Raw genomic sequence first — 18,351 nt, forward strand, 5'->3', positions numbered from 1 at the left:
ATGGAGAAGTATGAGGAGTTCATGTTGAGGCGATGGCTGGTGGCCGACCCAGACTGCCGCTGGTGCCCCGCCCAAGACTGCGGGTAAGAACCTCAGCTCAGACACACACAGGGCAGACTGCAGTTTTCCATCACCGTGTGATCAGTCCTTAGATTCCATCCGTAGCTCTGTCTAAGAACTTGAGAATGGTTCTATTTCTACAGGCCCACTCCCCAGCTGTTTACCAAAACAAGGGGTGGGGGTTGGCCACTTCGTTAATGTTTGAACTACAGATTGGCCCTTTAGGTGTCGTTGTGCGTCAAGCTCCAAACACGTACACGATTCTCTAATGCCTCCTGAGACTCCTGGAGTAAGGCCTGTAGCAACTCTCTAGAACTAAGGCCTGTAACAACACTCTAGAACTAAGGCCTGTAACAACTGCCTAGAACTAAGGCCTGTAACAACTCTCTAGAACTAAGGCCTATAACAACTCTCTAGAACTAAGGCCTGTAACAACTCTCTAGAACTAAGGCCTGTAACAACTCTCTAGAACTAAGGCCTGTAACAACTCTCTAGAACTAAGGCCTGTAACAAGTCTCTAGAACTAAGGCCTGTAACAACTCTCTAGAACAAAGGCCTGTAACACCTCTCTAGAACTAAGGCCTGTAACAACTCTCTAGAACTAAGGCCTGTAACACCTCTCTAGAACTAAGGCCTGTAACAACTCTCTAGAACTAAGGCCTGTAACACTCTCTAGAACTAGGCCTGTAACAACTCTCTAGAACTAAGGCCTGTAACAACTCTCTAGAACTAAGGCCTGTAACAACTCTCTAGAACTAAGGCCTGTAACAACTCTCTAGAACTAAGGCCTGTAACAACTCTCTAGAACTAAGGCCTGTAACAACTCTCTAGAACTAAGGCCTGTAACACCTCTCTAGAACTAAGGCCTGTAACACTCCCTAGAACTAAGGCCTGTAAACCTCTCTAGAACTAAGGCCTGTAACAACTCTCTAGAACTAAGGCCTGTAACAACTCTCTAGAACTAAGGCCTGTAACACCTCTCTAGAAACTAAGGCCTGTAACACCTCTCTAGAACTAAGGCCTGTAACACCTCTCTAGAACTAAGGCCTGTAACACCTCTCTAGAACTAAGGCCTGTAACAACTCTCTAGAACTAAGGCCTGTAATACCTCTCTAGAACTAAGGCCTGTAACAACTCTCTAGAACTAAGGTCTGTAACAACTCTCTAGAACTAAGGTCTGTAAACCTCTCTAGAACTAAGGTCTGTAACACCTCTCTAGAACTAAGGCCTGTAACAACTCTCTAGAACTAAGGCCCGTAACAACTCTCTAGACCTAAGGCCTGTAACAACTCTCTAGAACTAAGGCCCGTAACAACTCTCTAGAACTAAGGCCTGTAACAACTCTCTAGAACTAAGGCCTGTAACAACTCTCTAGAACTAAGGCCTGTAACAACTCTCTAGAACTAAGGCCTGTAACAACTCCCTACAACTAAGGCCTGTAACAACTCTCTAGAACTAAGGCCTGTAGCAACTCTCTAGAACTAAGGCCTGTAACAACTCTCTAGAACTAAGGCCTGTAACAACTCCCTAGAACTAAGGCCTGTAACAACTCTCTAGAACTAAGGCCTATAACAACTCTCTAGAACTAAGGCCTGTAACAACTCTCTAGAACTAAGGCCTGTAACAACTCTCTAGAACTAAGGCTGTAACAAGTCTCTAGAACTAAGGCCTGTAACAACTCTCTAGAACTAAGGCCTGTAACAACTCTCTAGAACAAGGCCTGTAACACCTCTCTAGAACTAAGGCCTGTAACAAACTCTCTAGACTAAGGCTGTAACACCTCTCTAGAACTAAGGCCTGTAACAACTCTCTAGAACTAAGGCCTGTAACAACTCTCTAGAACTAAGGCCTGTAACAACTCTCTAGAACTAAGGCCTGTAACAACTCTCTAGAACTAAGGCCTGTAACAACTCCCTACAACTAAGGCCTGTAACAACTCCCTAGAACTAAGGCCTGTAACAACACTCTAGAACTAAGGCCTGTAACAACTCTCTAGAACTAAGGCCTGTAACACCTCCCTAGAACTAAGGCCTGTAACACCTCTCTAGAACTAAGGCCTGTAGCAACTCTCTAGAACTAAGGCCTGTAACAACTCTCTAGAACTAAGGCCTGTAGCAACTCTCTAGAACTAAGGCCTGTAACAACTCTCTAGAACTAAGGCCTGTAACAACTCCCTAGAACTAAGGCCTGTAACAACTCTCTAGAACTAAGGCCTATAACAACTCTCTAGAACTAAGGCCTGTAACAACTCTCTAGAACTAAGGCCTGTAACAACTCTCTAGAACTAAGGCCTGTAACACCTCTCTAGAACTAAGGCCTGTAACACCTCTCTAGAACTAAGGCCTGTAACAACTCTCTAGAACTAAGGCCTGTAACAACTCTCTAGAACTAAGGCCTGTAACACCTCTCTAGAACTAAGGCCTGTAACACCTCTCTAGAACTAAGGCCTGTAACACCTCTCTAGAACTAAGGCCTGTAACACCTCTCTAGAACTAAGGCCTGTAACAACTCTCTAGAACTAAGGCCTGTAATACCTCTCTAGAACTAAGGCCTGTAACAACTCTCTAGAACTAAGGTCTGTAACAACTCTCTAGAACTAAGGTCTGTAACACCTCTCTAGAACTAAGGTCTGTAACACCTCTCTAGAACTAAGGCCTGTAACAACTCTCTAGAACTAAGGCCCGTAACAACTCTCTAGAACTAAGGCCTGTAACAACTCTCTAGAACTAAGGCCCGTAACAACTCTCTAGAACTAAGGCCTGTAACAACTCTCTAGAACTAAGGCCTGTAACAACTCTCTAGAACTAAGGCCTGTAACAACTCTCTAGAACTAAGGCCTGTAACAACTCCCTACAACTAAGGCCTGTAACAACTCTCTAGAACTAAGGCCTGTAGCAACTCTCTAGAACTAAGGCCTGTAACAACTCTCTAGAACTAAGGCCTGTAACAACTCCCTAGAACTAAGGCCTGTAACAACTCTCTAGAACTAAGGCCTATAACAACTCTCTAGAACTAAGGCCTGTAACAACTCTCTAGAACTAAGGCCTGTAACAACTCTCTAGAACTAAGGCCTGTAACAAGTCTCTAGAACTAAGGCCTGTAACAACTCTCTAGAACTAAGGCCTGTAACAACTCTCTAGAACAAAGGCCTGTAACACCTCTCTAGAACTAAGGCCTGTAACAACTCTCTAGAACTAAGGCCTGTAACACCTCTCTAGAACTAAGGCCTGTAACAACTCTCTAGAACTAAGGCCTGTAACAACTCTCTAGAACTAAGGCCTGTAACAACTCTCTAGAACTAAGGCCTGTAACAACTCTCTAGAACTAAGGCCTGTAACAACTCCCTACAACTAAGGCCTGTAACAACTCCCTAGAACTAAGGCCTGTAACAACACTCTAGAACTAAGGCCTGTAACAACTCTCTAGAACTAAGGCCTGTAACACCTCCCTAGAACTAAGGCCTGTAACACCTCTCTAGAACTAAGGCCTGTAGCAACTCTCTAGAACTAAGGCCTGTAACAACTCTCTAGAACTAAGGCCTGTAACAACTCTCTAGAACTAAGGCCTGTAACAACTCCCTAGAACTAAGGCCTGTAACAACTCTCTAGAACTAAGGCCTATAACAACTCTCTAGAACTAAGGCCTGTAACAACTCTCTAGAACTAAGGCCTGTAACAACTCTCTAGAACTAAGGCCTGTAACAAGTCTCTAGAACTAAGGCCTGTAACAACTCTCTAGAACTAAGGCCTGTAACAACTCTAGAACTAAGGCCTGTAACACCTCTCTAGAACTAAGGCCTGTAACAACTCTCTAGAACTAAGGCCTGTAACACCTCTTTAGAACTAAGGCCTGTAACAACTCTCTAGAACTAAGGCCTGTAACAACTCTCTAGAACTAAGGCCTGTAACAACTCTCTAGAACTAAGGCCTGTAACAACTCCCTAGAACTAAGGCCTGTAACAACTCCCTAGAACTAAGGCCTGTAACAACTCTCTAGAACTATGAAACCTATAGAGATACCAGGCTCAGAATGGAGGCCCAGGGTTGATGTTTGGGAGTGTATCATACTATAATAACATTAAACATATTATTTATGTGCGTACAGCCATATGCTCCTCATAAACTACTCTGTTAGTAGTTGGGGGGGGGGGGGGGGGGGGGGGGGGGCAGCTAGCCTAGTGGTTAGAGTGTAGGGGCGGCAGGTAGCCTAGTGGTTAGAGTGTAGGGGGGGCAGGTAGTCTAGTGGTTAGAGTGTAGGGCCAGTAACCGAAAGGTTGCTGGATTGAATCCCTGAGCTGACAAGGTAAAAACCTGTTGTTCTGCCTCTAAACAAGGCAGTTAACTTCTAGTTCCTCCCAAACCCGGATCCGGGAGCACCCCCACCAGTAAAAAAGCTGACTAGCATAGCCTAGCATAGCGTCACAAGTAAATACTAGCATCTAAATATCATTAAATCACAAGTCCAAGACACCAGATGAAAGATACACTTCTTGTGAATCTAGCCACCATTTCTGATTTTTAAAATGTTTTACAGGGAAGACACAATATGTAAATCTATTAGCTAACCACGTTAGCAAAAGACACAATTTTTCTTACTCCACCATTTTTTCACTCCATCAGTAGCTATCACCAATTCGACCAAATAAAGATATAAATAGCCACTAACCAAGAAAAAACTTCATCAGATGACAGTCTGATAACATATTTATTGTATAGCATATGTTTTGTTAGAAAAATGTGCATATTTCAGGTATAAATCATAGTTTACCATTGCAGCCACCATCACAACTCGACTAGAATAACTACAGAGAGCAACGTGTATTACCTAATTACTCATCATAAAACATTTCTTAAAAATACACAGCGTACAGCAATTGAAAGACACAGATCTTGTGAATCCAGACAATATTTCAGATTTTCTATGTGTTTTACAGCGAAAACACAATATATCGTTATATTAGCATACCACATGTGCAAACATTACCCCAGCATTGATTCAAGGCAAAAAGAGCGATAACGTTATCACCACCAAAATATATTAATTTTTTCACTAACCTTCTCAGAATTCTTCAGATGACAGTCCTGTAACATCATATTACACAATACATATAGAGTTTGTTCGAAAATGTGCATATTTAGCGGCACAAATCGTGCTTATAAAATGAAAATAGTTTCCAACTACTCAAGCAATCTGTCCGGCGCCATCTTGGAAAGACACCTATTTTTATCGAAAACTATTCATAAACTTGACTAAAAAAATACAGGTTGGACAGCAATTGAAAGACAAATTAGTTCTTAATGCAATCGCTGAATTACATTTTTAAAATTAACCTTACTGCGCAATACAGGGTGCGCTAAAGCGAAGCTACCCAAAAATTAATGGCGGCTTATGCATTTAACATTTTTCAACAGAACAACGATTTATCAGCATAAATAGTTCTTACTATTAGCTGAGCTTCCATCAGAATCTTGGGCAAGGTGTCCTTTCTCCAGAACCATCGTCTTTTGGTCGAAAGATGTCCTCTTGTCCTGTCGAAATGGCCACTAACGTTCGGCATGTACCGGAAAAGTGTCCAACTCTTGAAAGTGCGTCACAAAGAAATGCCAGAAAATCGCAATAAACTGATATAAATTGCTATAAGTCGGTTTAAATTAACTACCTTATGATGTCTTTAACACCTATAACGAATAAAAACATGACCGGGGATATAGAACTGGCTAAACCAAAGCTTGGAAGGAGGCCAGTCCGACGTCCACTCTGCGTCGAGCGCACGGCTGAAAAGAAAGGTACTTCCGCTCCAGGGTCTAATATAAGGTCCCAGATTGCGCAATCGACTCCATTAAAATTGTCACCACTTACTGACATCTAGAGGAAGGCGTATGCAGTGTTTGTAGCCCCACAGCGTTCACAGGGACTTATAAACTGACCTGGGAACAGAGGCCGAGATTTCTGAAATCTCACTCCCTGGCAGGAAAAGTGCTGCAGAATGAGTTCTGTTTCACTCAGAGACATAATTCAAACGGTTTTAGAAACTAGAGAGTGTTTTCTATCCAATAGTAATAATAATATGCATATTGTACGAGCAAGAATTGAGTACGAGGCAGTTTAATTTGGGGACCAATTTTTCCAAGATCGAAATAGCACCCCCCATAGGCTCAAGAGGATAACCCACTGTTCCCCAGTAGGCTGTCATTGTAAATAAGAATTTGTTCTTATCTGACTTGCCTAGTTAAATAAAGACTACACTCTGTTTCTGGTCCATCTCTCTTCAGCAGACTACAGACAGAAATTAGCTGCTAGTTCAATCTGGTACAACACATCTGTTTTTGTTGTACATTGTCCCTGCTCAAATAAACCTAATAATAAGAAAAACTCAAAACTATTTCAGATACTGTCAGAGCTGCAAAGTGTCTGTCCTCGTTTTAAAGAGATTTGCCGGTACTTTTGTGTCATTTTTATACATTAGTTCAGAAAGTACTGCTCACGAGCCAAAAGCGGTCCCCTAAAATTGTGCACTATGTCACATATGTACAGATATGTGCACCACGTCATTGGTCTTTCTCTCTCGATCTGATGTGCTCTCTTGCTAGCTGTCACTCATATGGAAGAGTGGATGAAGCTCATTGGTTGAACTCCAATTGCTAGGGGGCTGGCCCAAGTGGGGGAAAATTTAGACAAAATGAAACAGCACAGCTTCAAGAAAATATTTGCTTTCAAACTAAGGCCTGGGTGGCTAATTGAGGTAAGACAGTAACTCTGCTCATAGATTATGCATGTCTGAACTACACATTGACACATCAGCCCAAAATGTGAGATTTTAAAAATACTTAGTAATCGCCAAAGTTCCGGAGCATGTCTTTAAGGCCCAGCTCAAGACTGTGTTGTTCAGAAAAGGACCTCTTTAATTCAGTACTCATATCCTCCTGATCTGACGACACCTGTATATAGTTTTGTTTGTCCTCTGTGTCCTATGTTCTCTGTGTCCTATGTTCTCTGTGTTCTGTGTTCTCTGTGTCCTATGTTATCTGTGTCCTATGTTCTCTGTGTCCTATGTCCTCTGTGTCCTATGTCCTCTGTGTCCTATGTTCTCTGTGTCCTATGTTCTCTGTGTCCTATGTTCTCTGTGTTCTCTGTGTTCTCTGTGTTCTGTGTTCTCTGTGTTCTCTGTGTTCTGTGTTCTGTGTTCTCTGTGTTCTGTGTTCTCTGTGTTATATGTTCTCTGTGTCCTATGTTCTCTGTGTTCTGTGTTCTCTGTTCTCTGTGTTCTGTGTTCTCTGTGTTCTGTGTTCTCTGTGTCCTGTGTTCTCTGTGTCCTATGTTCTCTGTGTCCTATGTTCTCTGTGTCCTATGTTCTCTGTGTCCTATGTTCTCTGTGTCCTATGTTCTCTGTGTCCTCTGTGTCCTATGTTCTCTGTGTCCTATGTTCTCTGTGTCCTATGTTCTCTGTGTTCTCTGTGTCCTATGTTCTCTGTGTTCTCTGTGTCCTGTGTTCTCTGTGTCCTATGTTCTCTGTGTTCTGTGTTCTCTGTGTTCTGTGTTCTCTGTTCTCTGTGTTATATGTTCTCTGTGTCCTGTGTTCTCTGTGTCCTATGTTCTCTGTGTTCTGTGTTCTCTGTGTTCTGTGTTCTCTGTGTTATATGTTCTCTGTGTCCTATGTTCTCTGTGTTCTGTGTTCTCTGTGTTCTGTGTTCTCTGTGTTCTCTGTGTTCTGTGTTCTCTGTGTTCTCTGTGTTCTCTGTGTTCTGTGTTCTCTGTGTTCTCTGTGTTCTCTGTGTTCTGTGTTGTCTGTGTCCTGTGTTCTCTGTGTCCTATGTTCTCTGTGTTCTGTGTTCTCTGTGTTCTGTGTTCTCTGTGTTCTGTGTTCTCTGTGTTCTGTGTGTTTTGGATTGCTTTCATTATTATTACTCTGGGCTATCTTGATGATTCCATAAACAAAACAATGACGTCATTTTAAGCACATCCCTTACAGTTCTAGGGCTTACCCGTCTTATTCATGTGAGTGGTTGGCCCAGGAGAGTGGTTGGCTCAGGTTGTGTGTTTGGCCCAGGTGAATCTTTGGCCCAGGTAAGTCTTTGGCCCAGGTTTTGTGTTTGGCCCAGGTTTTGTGTTTGGCTCAGGTGAGTCAATGATGAGTTGATGAGCTGAATCAGGTGTGTTAGTGCAGTAACTACAATGTGCATCTCTTTGGGTCCCCAGGACCAGGATTGGGAACCAGTGATGTAACTCTGTGTACTAATGACCAGCAGGTGAAGATGATCCAGTATATATAAGCCTGTTGTCTCTGCCCAGGTACTCACACTAGACCTGGGCTGTCAGGTTCACCACATCACCTGAGGAGGTGGGTTCAACTTGACATTTACATGATAAACAGTGGCTTTAGTAGTTGGTGGAGATGTTGACATTCTGGGCTTTAGTTTGATGTCTGACGTTGGGGAGTATTTCTTCTAGCCGTGTATAAAATGCATTCATTTAAATCTAATGTATTTGTTTTACGCTTCTCCCACTTCTTTATCTTGAAAATGATGCTTTGAATAATTAGTTAGATACCATTTATTTTACTATTTGAATAATGCTAAGTAACTGGTTGATGATGATTGCTACTGTCTTCCTCGGTGTCGTCAGTTGTGTCAGCAGTAGACACAGCCAGCAGCATCACAGCATGAAGAGGAATCACAGGGACTTTTTGATTCAAGCTCTTGCTGGCTGAAGCTTCCTGCATCATAAGTTTTACGCTACGTTATGTAAAAGAAAAAAAAATGCCTTAAAATAAATGAGCGTTATTAATTTACTTGTCTTTTGTTAAGTTGTTGTATTCTCTATTTACACTCGTTCATCTGGATCTTGTTACAGGGATTTATTTTACTACGACACCATCTGCACATTCTTCTTTCATTGTTCTCTCTGTGTCTCTCTCTCTGCATGTTCCTGCAAACAGACCCAAGTTAAGACAGCAGACCAGACCCAAGTTAAGACAGCAGAGACCAGGAGACCATCTTAACCGGTCATCCATCCTGATTCCTGCAGCATGGCTCACGAGCAGTCAGTCCTTGTCTCTTCCAATGCCACATTCGTCCGTCCGTCATATTTCTACATTAATGGTTTCGAGAACATCCCTCACATCAAATACTACTATGTGTTCCTGAGTCTGGTCTACGCCGTGACAGTCCTGGCTAACTCCTTCATCATGGCAGTTATCTACCTGGCCAGGAACCTCCACACGGCCAAGTATGTTGTTAGCTCCAACAACACAAGGTTTGGTCAAGAGTATTCTAATATCATATACATCTTTGCATGAATGTGGGCGATTATCTACACAAAGGGACCAGTGGTGCTATCTTAGCAACAGCGTGGGTCCCATCAATCTGTTCACTTTCGAAAGCTTGAGCATCGCACATGAATACGACATTTTCCTAACCCCCCCCCCCCCCCCCCCCCCCCCCCTCATCTTTAACCTAGGTACGTCGTAGTCTTCAACCTGGCTGTGACAGACCTGTGTGGAAGCACAGCTCTCATCCCTAAGCTCATAGAGACTTTTCTGTTTGAGAAGCAGTACATCTCCTACGAGGCCTGTCTCAGCAGCATGTTCTTTGTCTACGTCTTCATGACTATGCAGTCTCTCTCTCTCCTCACGCTGGCCTACGACAGGTTCGTTGCCATCGTTTTTCCTCTCAGGTAAGCATACGTGTTCAAAAGATCTAAAGCTTTCTTCATTAAAAAAAAAATATATATGTATTTCTTAATTATTATTTTTTAATCATTGGCGCTAGCAATGAGAGGGTTGTGAGTTCGATTCCCGCTGGGGTCACCCATCACTGTTGCAAATTGCTTCGGATAAAAGCTTCTGCCAAATGACATATATTATTTAATTTTTCTTCTCTCAGGTACCATGTTATTGTGACCAGAACGGCCATGGCGGTGATCCTAGTAGTACTGTGGCTGTTCACGCTGGCTTTGATATCCTTCACTGTTAGCCTCATAACTCGCCTCTCCTTCTGTGGCTCTCTGGCGATAAAGAGCTTCTTCTGTGACCACGGCCCCACCTATGCACTGTCCTGCAACAACAACTCTCTCAACAACATCATGGCTTGGGTCTGTTTCCTGGTGGTATTGTGTATCCCCATCATACTGATAGTCCTCACGTATATCTGCATTGCCATCGCGTTGATCAGGATCGCCACGGGGGAGGAGAGGGTTAAAGCCATGAGAACATGCACATCTCACCTAATTCTGGTGGCCATCTTCTATCTGCCCATGGTGGGTAATAACATAGCTGCAGTAGTCAGCTACATACATCCTAATGCCAGGATCATCAACAACTCATTGACCCAGACCTTGCCTTCTATGTTGAACCCTATCATATACTCACTGAGGACAGAGGAGGTCCTGGACTCCGTCAGAAAGCTTTACAACATATACTCACTGAGGACAGAGGAGGTCCTGGACTCTGTCAGAAAGCTTTACAAAAGGAACAAGGGGAACTGAACACAGAATAAGAAGTTGACCTGTCACAATAAATAAACAAATAAATGACTTAAGTGTGTAAATAGTTTCTAGTCTGAAAATATATCTAATAAAAAAAACAAAAGTAATTCCCCCCTCCTTTCAATCCTAGTCTCATTTATTGTGGCTGCGATTGATGAGTTTCCTTCACCTTACTCAGAGGAAAACTGGGGTTATACTGCCACCCTGTGGCTAAAGTCTGTAACATGTGGTACTGTAAACAGAAGGCCCAGTGTTGAACTACACAAGGTTGAATGTGATGGAAGTTAAAAAATAAATAAAAAATACAACGAAGAAAACCAATGATAGTGATATATAGAGTTTTATAATGTCAAAATGAATACAACCACATTAAATGTGCCTGTTAACTCTGCCACTACAGAAACGGAACTCTCTCTCTCTCTCTAGGACAGGCACACACCCATCCACCCTTTAACCAATGAATTACAAGCTATGAATGAAAGGTGAATGTTGTAGCGTTTCAACATACACAGCCCTAAACCCACACGATAGATTTAGAGAAGAGATTTCATCAGTTATTCATCTTGATGCATCAGGAAAAGCCCGGAGAGAAAACAGTCTGCCAGAAGGTTCTGCTGCCATACCAAATACTGTGACAAGCAGTCTGTGCTCTAAGCAGTGTGATAGTATGGTGTTTTAACATTGTCTTTTCCAACACAACGTGTTGAGTTGAGACCCATCTACAGCTTTATGTGTAATCTTGTGACCCACCAGTCAGCATGGACCCAGTCTTGGGCTGTGGACCAAAAATATCAGTTGCGATCCACCATTTGAGAAGGACTGTTTTAAACACGCTAACCAATTATAATGTCAGCGGCAAAACTAAAACCGTTGACATCTCAGTTATCAGTCCAGATACGTAATGAAAACACCTAAACCACTGGATGCTCTTCTAAGCCGATTCTGTGGACGGCCTCTGCTTCATCAGCTGTTCCTTCCGGGCCTTCTGGAAGGTCATCATACAGTCTTTAAAGGTCTGGACCTGGTTCTGACACTTCCTCCAGTCCTGGTGCTCGGCCATGCACTCCTGGACAGCGTAGTGCAGCTCCCCACATCCTGTCCTGCTGATCATCTGGTCCACTGGGTCCTCCTCATCCTGGTCCTCGCTGGGGCGACGACTCCGGTCGTGGGGTGAAGGGGAGGCCATTGCCTAAGGCAGCTCTGTCTGGGAGGGAGGAGGGGATAGAGCATAGAGGAGAAAAGGGATTAGAGACAGAGGCTGTCTTGAAAGAGCTCAGGGGTGTATTTACTAGGAACCAAAGTCAAATCGTATTTGTCACGTTGGAACAAACAGGGGATGGACCTAACTGAATTTGTGCAATAAACACTCGTTTCCGTTGCACAGTAATGATAACACACCAGCACATCATGACAGATCTAGCGCAAAAATAATACTTCAATATTACCTAAACAATATATAATCAAAAACAATATCACGATAATTAACAATCGACCCCCCCCCAGCTTCACTGGTAAACAAGCGCTGTAACATGGTGTTATGTGTGGGAACACTAACCCTGTGCCTGTAATGGTATGTAGTAATTGATTTGTAATTATTTCTCACTGATATGAAAGATAAGTTCCTTATGTTTCCAAACCCAGGTCAGAAGATATCGTCAAAATAGACGCTAAAGAAGTTGGCGTCTGAGATTGGGCTAACGTTACGTCATGGCTAGCTTTTGGTCTTTTCCCCTCTGTTGGATACGCATTTCCTAGTCAAAATACTCAAAAGTCGTGTCTTTCGTATTTTGGAGAAACGACGACAGCTTACACAAGAGAAAAGTTCGTCATCACACGAGTCACATCTATACTTCGGTGAGTAACGAAAGTATATTGAAGCAAATCACTAAACAAAATCGGAAAGCTAACACTAGCTCCCAAAAGATCACAAGCGACAGCCAATATTAGCCTAAAGTTAAACATTCAGACATATCATAATCGTTGTCTCTCTTGAAAGCAGTACCTGGAATGTATATCCTAGAGTTGAACACATTCACATTACCCCCGTGGATTTCATAACATGGGGGACGTCTTTACAGAATGGATAGGAAAGGGTTACATTCAAATGTGCACGGCCTACTTAGGACGATGATCATTTATGTTCCGCGTAGTAGGCCTACCTCCTGCTCACTAGACCTACACTGTGTTTCGTTTGTGGAAATAAAAAAAATTACTTTGCTAAATATAAATTATAAATGTTATTTCCCAGTGTGAAAAAAACATGCAATTGTTATATTCTGAGGTATTTCTCAAATACAGTGTGAAATATAGGCCTATAAGCACTTGAGGGCAGTGAAGTGCAATCTAAAATGTTATTCTCAACTAAAATCCATTAACACAAGGTAGAGCAAAGTAGAGTCTCAATAAGAATTCTTCTGTTCCAGTCTCTGTACTCAGAAACACTCGTTTAAAAACAGAATGTTGTCAAATGCAAGAAACTAAATAAATGTGTTGTTTAAAAAATATGGGATTGTCTGCCAGGAAGAACAGTTTATTCGGCAGGTAGCCTAGTGGTTAGAGTGTAGGGGCGGTAGGTAGCCTAGTGGTTAGAGTGTAGGGGCGGCAGGTAGCCTAGTGGTTAGAGTGTAGGGGGGCAGGTAGCCTAGTGGTTAGAGTGTAGGGGCGGTAGGTAGCCTAGTGGTTAGAGTGTAGGGGCGGCAGGTAGTCTAGTGGTTAGAGTGTAGGGGCGGTAGGTAGCCTAGTGGTTAGAGTGTAGGGGCGGTAGGTAGCCTAGTGGTTAGAGTGTAGGGGGGCAGGTAGCCTAGTGGTTAGAGTGTAGGGGCGGTAGGTAGCCTAGTGGTTAGAGTGTAGGGGCGGTAGGTAGCCTAGTGGTTAGAGTGTAGGGGCGGCAGGTAGTCTAGTGGTTAGAGTGTAGGGGGGCAGGTAGTCTAGTGGTTAGAGTGTAGGGGCGGCAGGTAGCCTAGTGGTTAGAGTGTAGAAGCGGCAGGTAGCCTAGTGGTTAGAGTGTAGGGGAGGTAGGTAGCCTAGTGGTTAGAGTGTAGGGGCGGTAGGTAGCCTAGTGGTTAGAGTGTAGGGGCGGCCGGTAGCCTAGTGGTTAGAGTGTAGGGGCGGTAGGTAGCCTAGTGGTTAGAGTGTTGGGGCGGTAGGTAGCCTAGTGGTTAGAGTGTAGGGGCGGCAGGTAGCCTAGTGGTTAGAGTGTAGGGAGGCAGGTAGCCTAGTGGTTAGAGTGTAGGGGCGGTAGGTAGCCTAGTGGTTAGAGTGTTGGGGCGGTAGGTAGCCTAGTGGTTAGAGTGTAGGGGCGGCAGGTAGCCTAGTGGTTAGAGTGTAGGGAGGCAGGTAGCCTAGTGGTTAGAGTGTAGGGGAGGTAGGTAGCCTAGTGGTTAGAGTGTAGGGGCGGCAGGTAGCCTAGTGGTTAGAGTGTAGGGGCGGCAGGTAGCCTAGTGGTTAGAGCGTAGGGGGGAGGCAGGTAGCCTAGTGGTTAGAGTGTAGGGGCGGCAGGTAGTCTAGTTGTTAGAGTGTAGGGGCGGTAGGTAGCCTAGTGGTTAGAGTGTAGGGGCGGCAGGTAGCCTAGTGGTTAGAGTGTAGGGGCGGCAGGTAGCCTAGTGGTTAGAGTGTAGGGGCGGCAGGTAGCCTAGTGGTTAGAGTGTAGGGGTGTCAGGTAGCCTAGTGGTTAGAGCGTAGGGGCGGCAGGTAGCCTAGTGGTTAGAGTGTAGGGGAGGTAGGTAGCCTAGTGGTTAGAGTGTAGGGAGGCAGGTAGCCTAGTGGTTAGAGTGTAGGGGAGGTAGGTAGCCTAGTGGTTAGAGTGTAGGGGCGGCAGGTAGCCTAGTGGTTAGAGTGTAGGGGCGGCAGGTAGCCTAGTGGTTAGAGCGTAGGGGGGAGGCAGGTAGCCTAGTGGTTAGAGTGTAGGGGCGGCAGGTAGTCTAGTTGTTAGAGTGTAGGGGCGGTAGGTAGCCTAGTGGTTAGAGTGTAGGGGCGGTAGGTAGCCTAGTGGTTAGAGTGTAGGGGAGGTAGGTAGCCTAGTGGTTAGAGTGTAGGGGAGGTAGGTAGCCTAGTGGTTAGAGTGTAGGGAGGCAGGTAGCCTAGTGGTTAGAGTGTAGGGGAGGTAGGTAGCCTAGTGGTTAGAGTGTAGGGGCGGCAGGTAGCCTAGTGGTTAGAGTGTAGGGGCGGCAGGTAGCCTAGTGGTTAGAGCGTAGGGGGGAGGCAGGTAGCCTAGTGGTTAGAGTGTAGGGGCGGCAGGTAGTCTAGTTGTTAGAGTGTAGGGGCGGTAGGTAGCCTAGTGGTTAGAGTGTAGGGGCGGCAGGTAGCCTAGTGGTTAGAGTGTAGGGGCGGCAGGTAGCCTAGTGGTTAGAGTGTAGGGGCGGCAGGTAGCCTAGTGGTTAGAGTGTAGGGGTGTCAGGTAGCCTAGTGGTTAGAGCGTAGGGGCGGCAGGTAGCCTAGTGGTTAGAGTGTAGTGGTGGCAGGTAGCCTAGTGGTTAGAGTGTAGGGGCGGCAGGTAGCCTAGTGGTTAGAGCGTAGGGGGGAGGCAGGTAGCCTAGTGGTTAGAGTGTAGGGGTGTCAGGTAGCCTAGTGGTTAGAGCGTAGGGGCGGCAGGTAGCCTAGTGGTTAGAGTGTAGGGGCGGCAGGTAGCCTAGTGGTTAGAGCGTAGGGGGGAGGCAGGTAGCCTAGTGGTTAGAGCGTAGGGGCGGCAGGTAGCCTAGTGGTTAAAGCGTTAGGACAGTAACCGGAAGGTTGCTAGATCGAATCCCTGAGCTCAAAAAAAATCTGTCGTTCTGCCCCCTGAACAAGGCAGTTAACCCACTGTTCCTAGGCTGTCATTGTAAATAAGAATTTGTTCTTACCTGACTTGCCTAGTTAAATTAAAAAATATATATATATACAGTATTACATTTATATTTTCTAGAACCCTAGGTTGTAAATGTTTCACCACACAGAATATAGGCTGCCCTAGGGCAGGATTGGGTTGGCAGGTCGCATCCAAGTTTTTAAGGTGCACACACCGCCACCTACCGTACTGGAGTGTGAGGCCAGTCACGGCCGACCTACATTAAATTTTCTTTGTTAGTCCTGTTCCTCTAAGACAGTGAAATAGAGCACCTTGACACCAATACCCTACCCTCTCCCCACTACACCACACAAACTCCAACATGGCAAAACTGTAGTCTTCTCCACTTCCTGTGTTCTACATTCCATACTTCTTTACTGACCAGAGCACACGATAAAAAAACTACTAGCATTCCACTACCTTTTGCCTGGATCAATGACTTGACTGCCCGACCTGAATATCTATCCCCTCTCTCCTCACAGCACTCTTACCCACCACATCAGCCTTCTTCCCTGCGGCCCAGTGGGACCTGCATATCTACCCCCCTCTCTCCCCACTGCACTCTTACCCACCACATCGGCCTCATTACCCCCCCACACCCACGTGGACGGGAACCCAGCAAAAGCTTACCACCACTCCCATCCTCTCCAATCCCATTAGTAGCGCCATCATCTCCACAGACAAGTCTCCCCTGCCTGTCTTCACCCTACTCAACACTGCAGCCGAATCGGAACAGATCGGAACAGCTCTGAGTGGTTTCAACTCCTCCATCTCAAACCTATAATCATTGCCATCAACTCGGCCTCATACATAATCAGTTAACCGCTTGCATACTCTAACATTGGTGTCTGGGATATACACCCCCTGTCCCCACACTACCACTGACTGGATCCTTTCAACCATCTGTACATATCCTTAAAAACAAATAAAACCGATTTTATATGTACAGTGGGGCAAAAAAGTATTTAGTCAGCCACCAATTGTGCAAGTTCTCCCACTTAAAAAGATGAGAGAGGCCTGTAATTTTCATCATAGGTACACTTCAACTATGACAGACAAAATGAGGAAAAAAAATCCTGAAAATCACATTGTAGGATTTTTAATGAAATTATTTGCAAATTATGGTGGAAATTAAGTATTTGGTCAATAACAAAAGTTTCTCAATACTTTGTCATATACCCTTTGTTGGCAATGACAGAGGTCAAACGTTTTCTGTAAGTCCTCACAAGGTTTTCACACACTGTTGCTGGTATTTTGGCCCATTCCTCCATGCAGATCTCCTCTAGAGCAGTGATGTTTTGGGGCTGTTGCTGGGCAACATGGACTTTCAACTCTCTCCAAAGATTTTCTATGGGGTTGAGATCTGGAGACTGGCTAGGCCACTCCAGGACCTTGAAATGCTTCTTACGAAGCCACTCCTTCGTTGCCCGGGCGGTGTGTTTGGGATCATTGTCATGCTGAAAGACCCAGCCACGTTTCATCTTCAATGCCCTTGCTGCTGGAAGGAGGTTTTCACTCAAAATCTCACGATACATGGCCCTATTCATTCTTTCCTTTACACGGATCAGTCGTCCTGGTCCCTTTGCAGAAAAACAGCCCCAAAGCATGATGTTTCCACCCCCATGCTTCACAGTAGGTATGGTGTTCTTTGGATGCAACTCAGCGTTCTTTGTCCTCCAAACACGACGAGTTGAGTTTTTACCAAAAAGTTATATTTTGGTTTCATCTGACCATATGACATTCTCCCAATCTTCTCCTGGATCATCCAAATGCTCTCTAGCAAACTTCAGACGGGCCTGGACATGTACTGGCTTAAGCAGGGGGACACGTCTGGCACTGCAGGATTTGAGTCCCTGGCGGCGTAGTGTGTTACTGATGGTAGGCTTTGTTACTTTGGTCCCAGCTCTCTGCAGGTCATTCACTAGGTCCCCCCGTGTGGTTCTGGGATTTTTGCTCACCGTTCTTGTGATCATTTTGACCCCACGGGGTGAGATCTTGCGTGGAGCCCCAGATCGAGGGAGATTATCAGTGGTCTTGTATGTCTTCCATTTCCTAATAATTGCTCCCACAGTTGATTTATTCAAACCAAGCTGCTTACTTATTGCAGATTCAGTCTTCCCAGCCTGGTGCAGGTCTACAATTTTGTTTCTGGTGTCCTTTGACAGCTCTTTGGTCTTGGCCATAGTGGAGTTTGGAGTGTGACTGTTTGCGGTTGTGGACAGGTGTCTTTTATACTGATAACAAGTTCAAACAGGTGACATTAATACAGGTAACGAGTGGAGGACAGAGGAGCCTCTTAAAGAAGAAGTTACAGGTCTGTGAGAGACAGAAATCTTGCTTGTTTGTAGGTGACCAAATACTTATTTTCCACCATAATTTGCAAATAAATTCATTAAAAATCCTACAATGTGATCTTCTGGATTTTTTTCCCTCATTTTGTCTGTCATAGTTGAAGTGTACCTATGATGAAAATTACAGGCCTGTCTCATCTTTTTAAGTGGGAGAACTTGCACAATTGGTGGCTGACTAAATACTTTTTTGCCCCACTGTATATATATACAGTTGAATTCGGAAGTTTACATGCACCTTAGCTAAATACATTCAAACTCAGTTTTTCACAATTCCTGACATTTAATCCTAGTAAAAATCCCTGTCTTAGGTCAGTTAGGAACACCACTTTTTTTAAAGAATGTGAAATGTAAGAAGAATAGTAGAGAGAATGATTTATTTCAGTTTGTATTTCTTTCATCACATTCCCAATGAGTCAGAAGTTTACATACACTCAATTAGTATTTGGTAGCATTGCCTTTAAATTGTTTAACTTGGGTCAAACATTTCGGGTAGCCTTCCACAAGCTTCCCACAATAAGTTAGGTGAATTTTGGCCCATTCCTCCTGACAGAGCTGGTGTAACTGAGTCAGGTTTGTAGGCCTCCTTGCTCGCACACACTTTTTCAGTTCTGCCCACACATTTTCTATAGGATTGAG

The 18,351-nt window shown here is 44.4% G+C and overlaps 2 protein-coding genes across 2 annotated transcripts; one reads left to right on the plus strand and one right to left on the minus strand.

The window, feature by feature from the left end:
* Nucleotides 1–10,542, plus strand: LOC120056741 (olfactory receptor 2A12-like). Its single transcript, XM_039004948.1, has 4 exons — nucleotides 1–83; nucleotides 9,085–9,285; nucleotides 9,517–9,732; nucleotides 9,942–10,542. The coding sequence occupies exons 1-4, from the start codon at nucleotides 1–3 to the stop codon at nucleotides 10,540–10,542; spliced, it is 1,101 nt and encodes a 366-aa protein (XP_038860876.1).
* Nucleotides 10,543–10,863: 321 nt separating this feature from the next.
* On the minus strand, nucleotides 10,864–12,634 carry LOC120056416 (cytochrome c oxidase assembly factor 4 homolog, mitochondrial-like). Its single transcript, XM_039004573.1, has 2 exons — nucleotides 12,545–12,634; nucleotides 10,864–11,746 (listed from the first exon to the last, which is right to left on the minus strand). Exon 2 carries the CDS (start codon nucleotides 11,726–11,728, stop codon nucleotides 11,474–11,476), a length of 255 nt encoding a protein of 84 aa, XP_038860501.1. The 5' UTR covers nucleotides 11,729–11,746; nucleotides 12,545–12,634; the 3' UTR covers nucleotides 10,864–11,473.
* Nucleotides 12,635–18,351: the final 5,717 nt, after the last annotated feature.

The sequence above is a fragment of the Salvelinus namaycush genome, chromosome 12 (genome assembly GCF_016432855.1).
Source record: "Salvelinus namaycush isolate Seneca chromosome 12, SaNama_1.0, whole genome shotgun sequence".
In the NCBI taxonomy this organism is placed as follows: domain Eukaryota; kingdom Metazoa; phylum Chordata; class Actinopteri; order Salmoniformes; family Salmonidae; genus Salvelinus; species Salvelinus namaycush.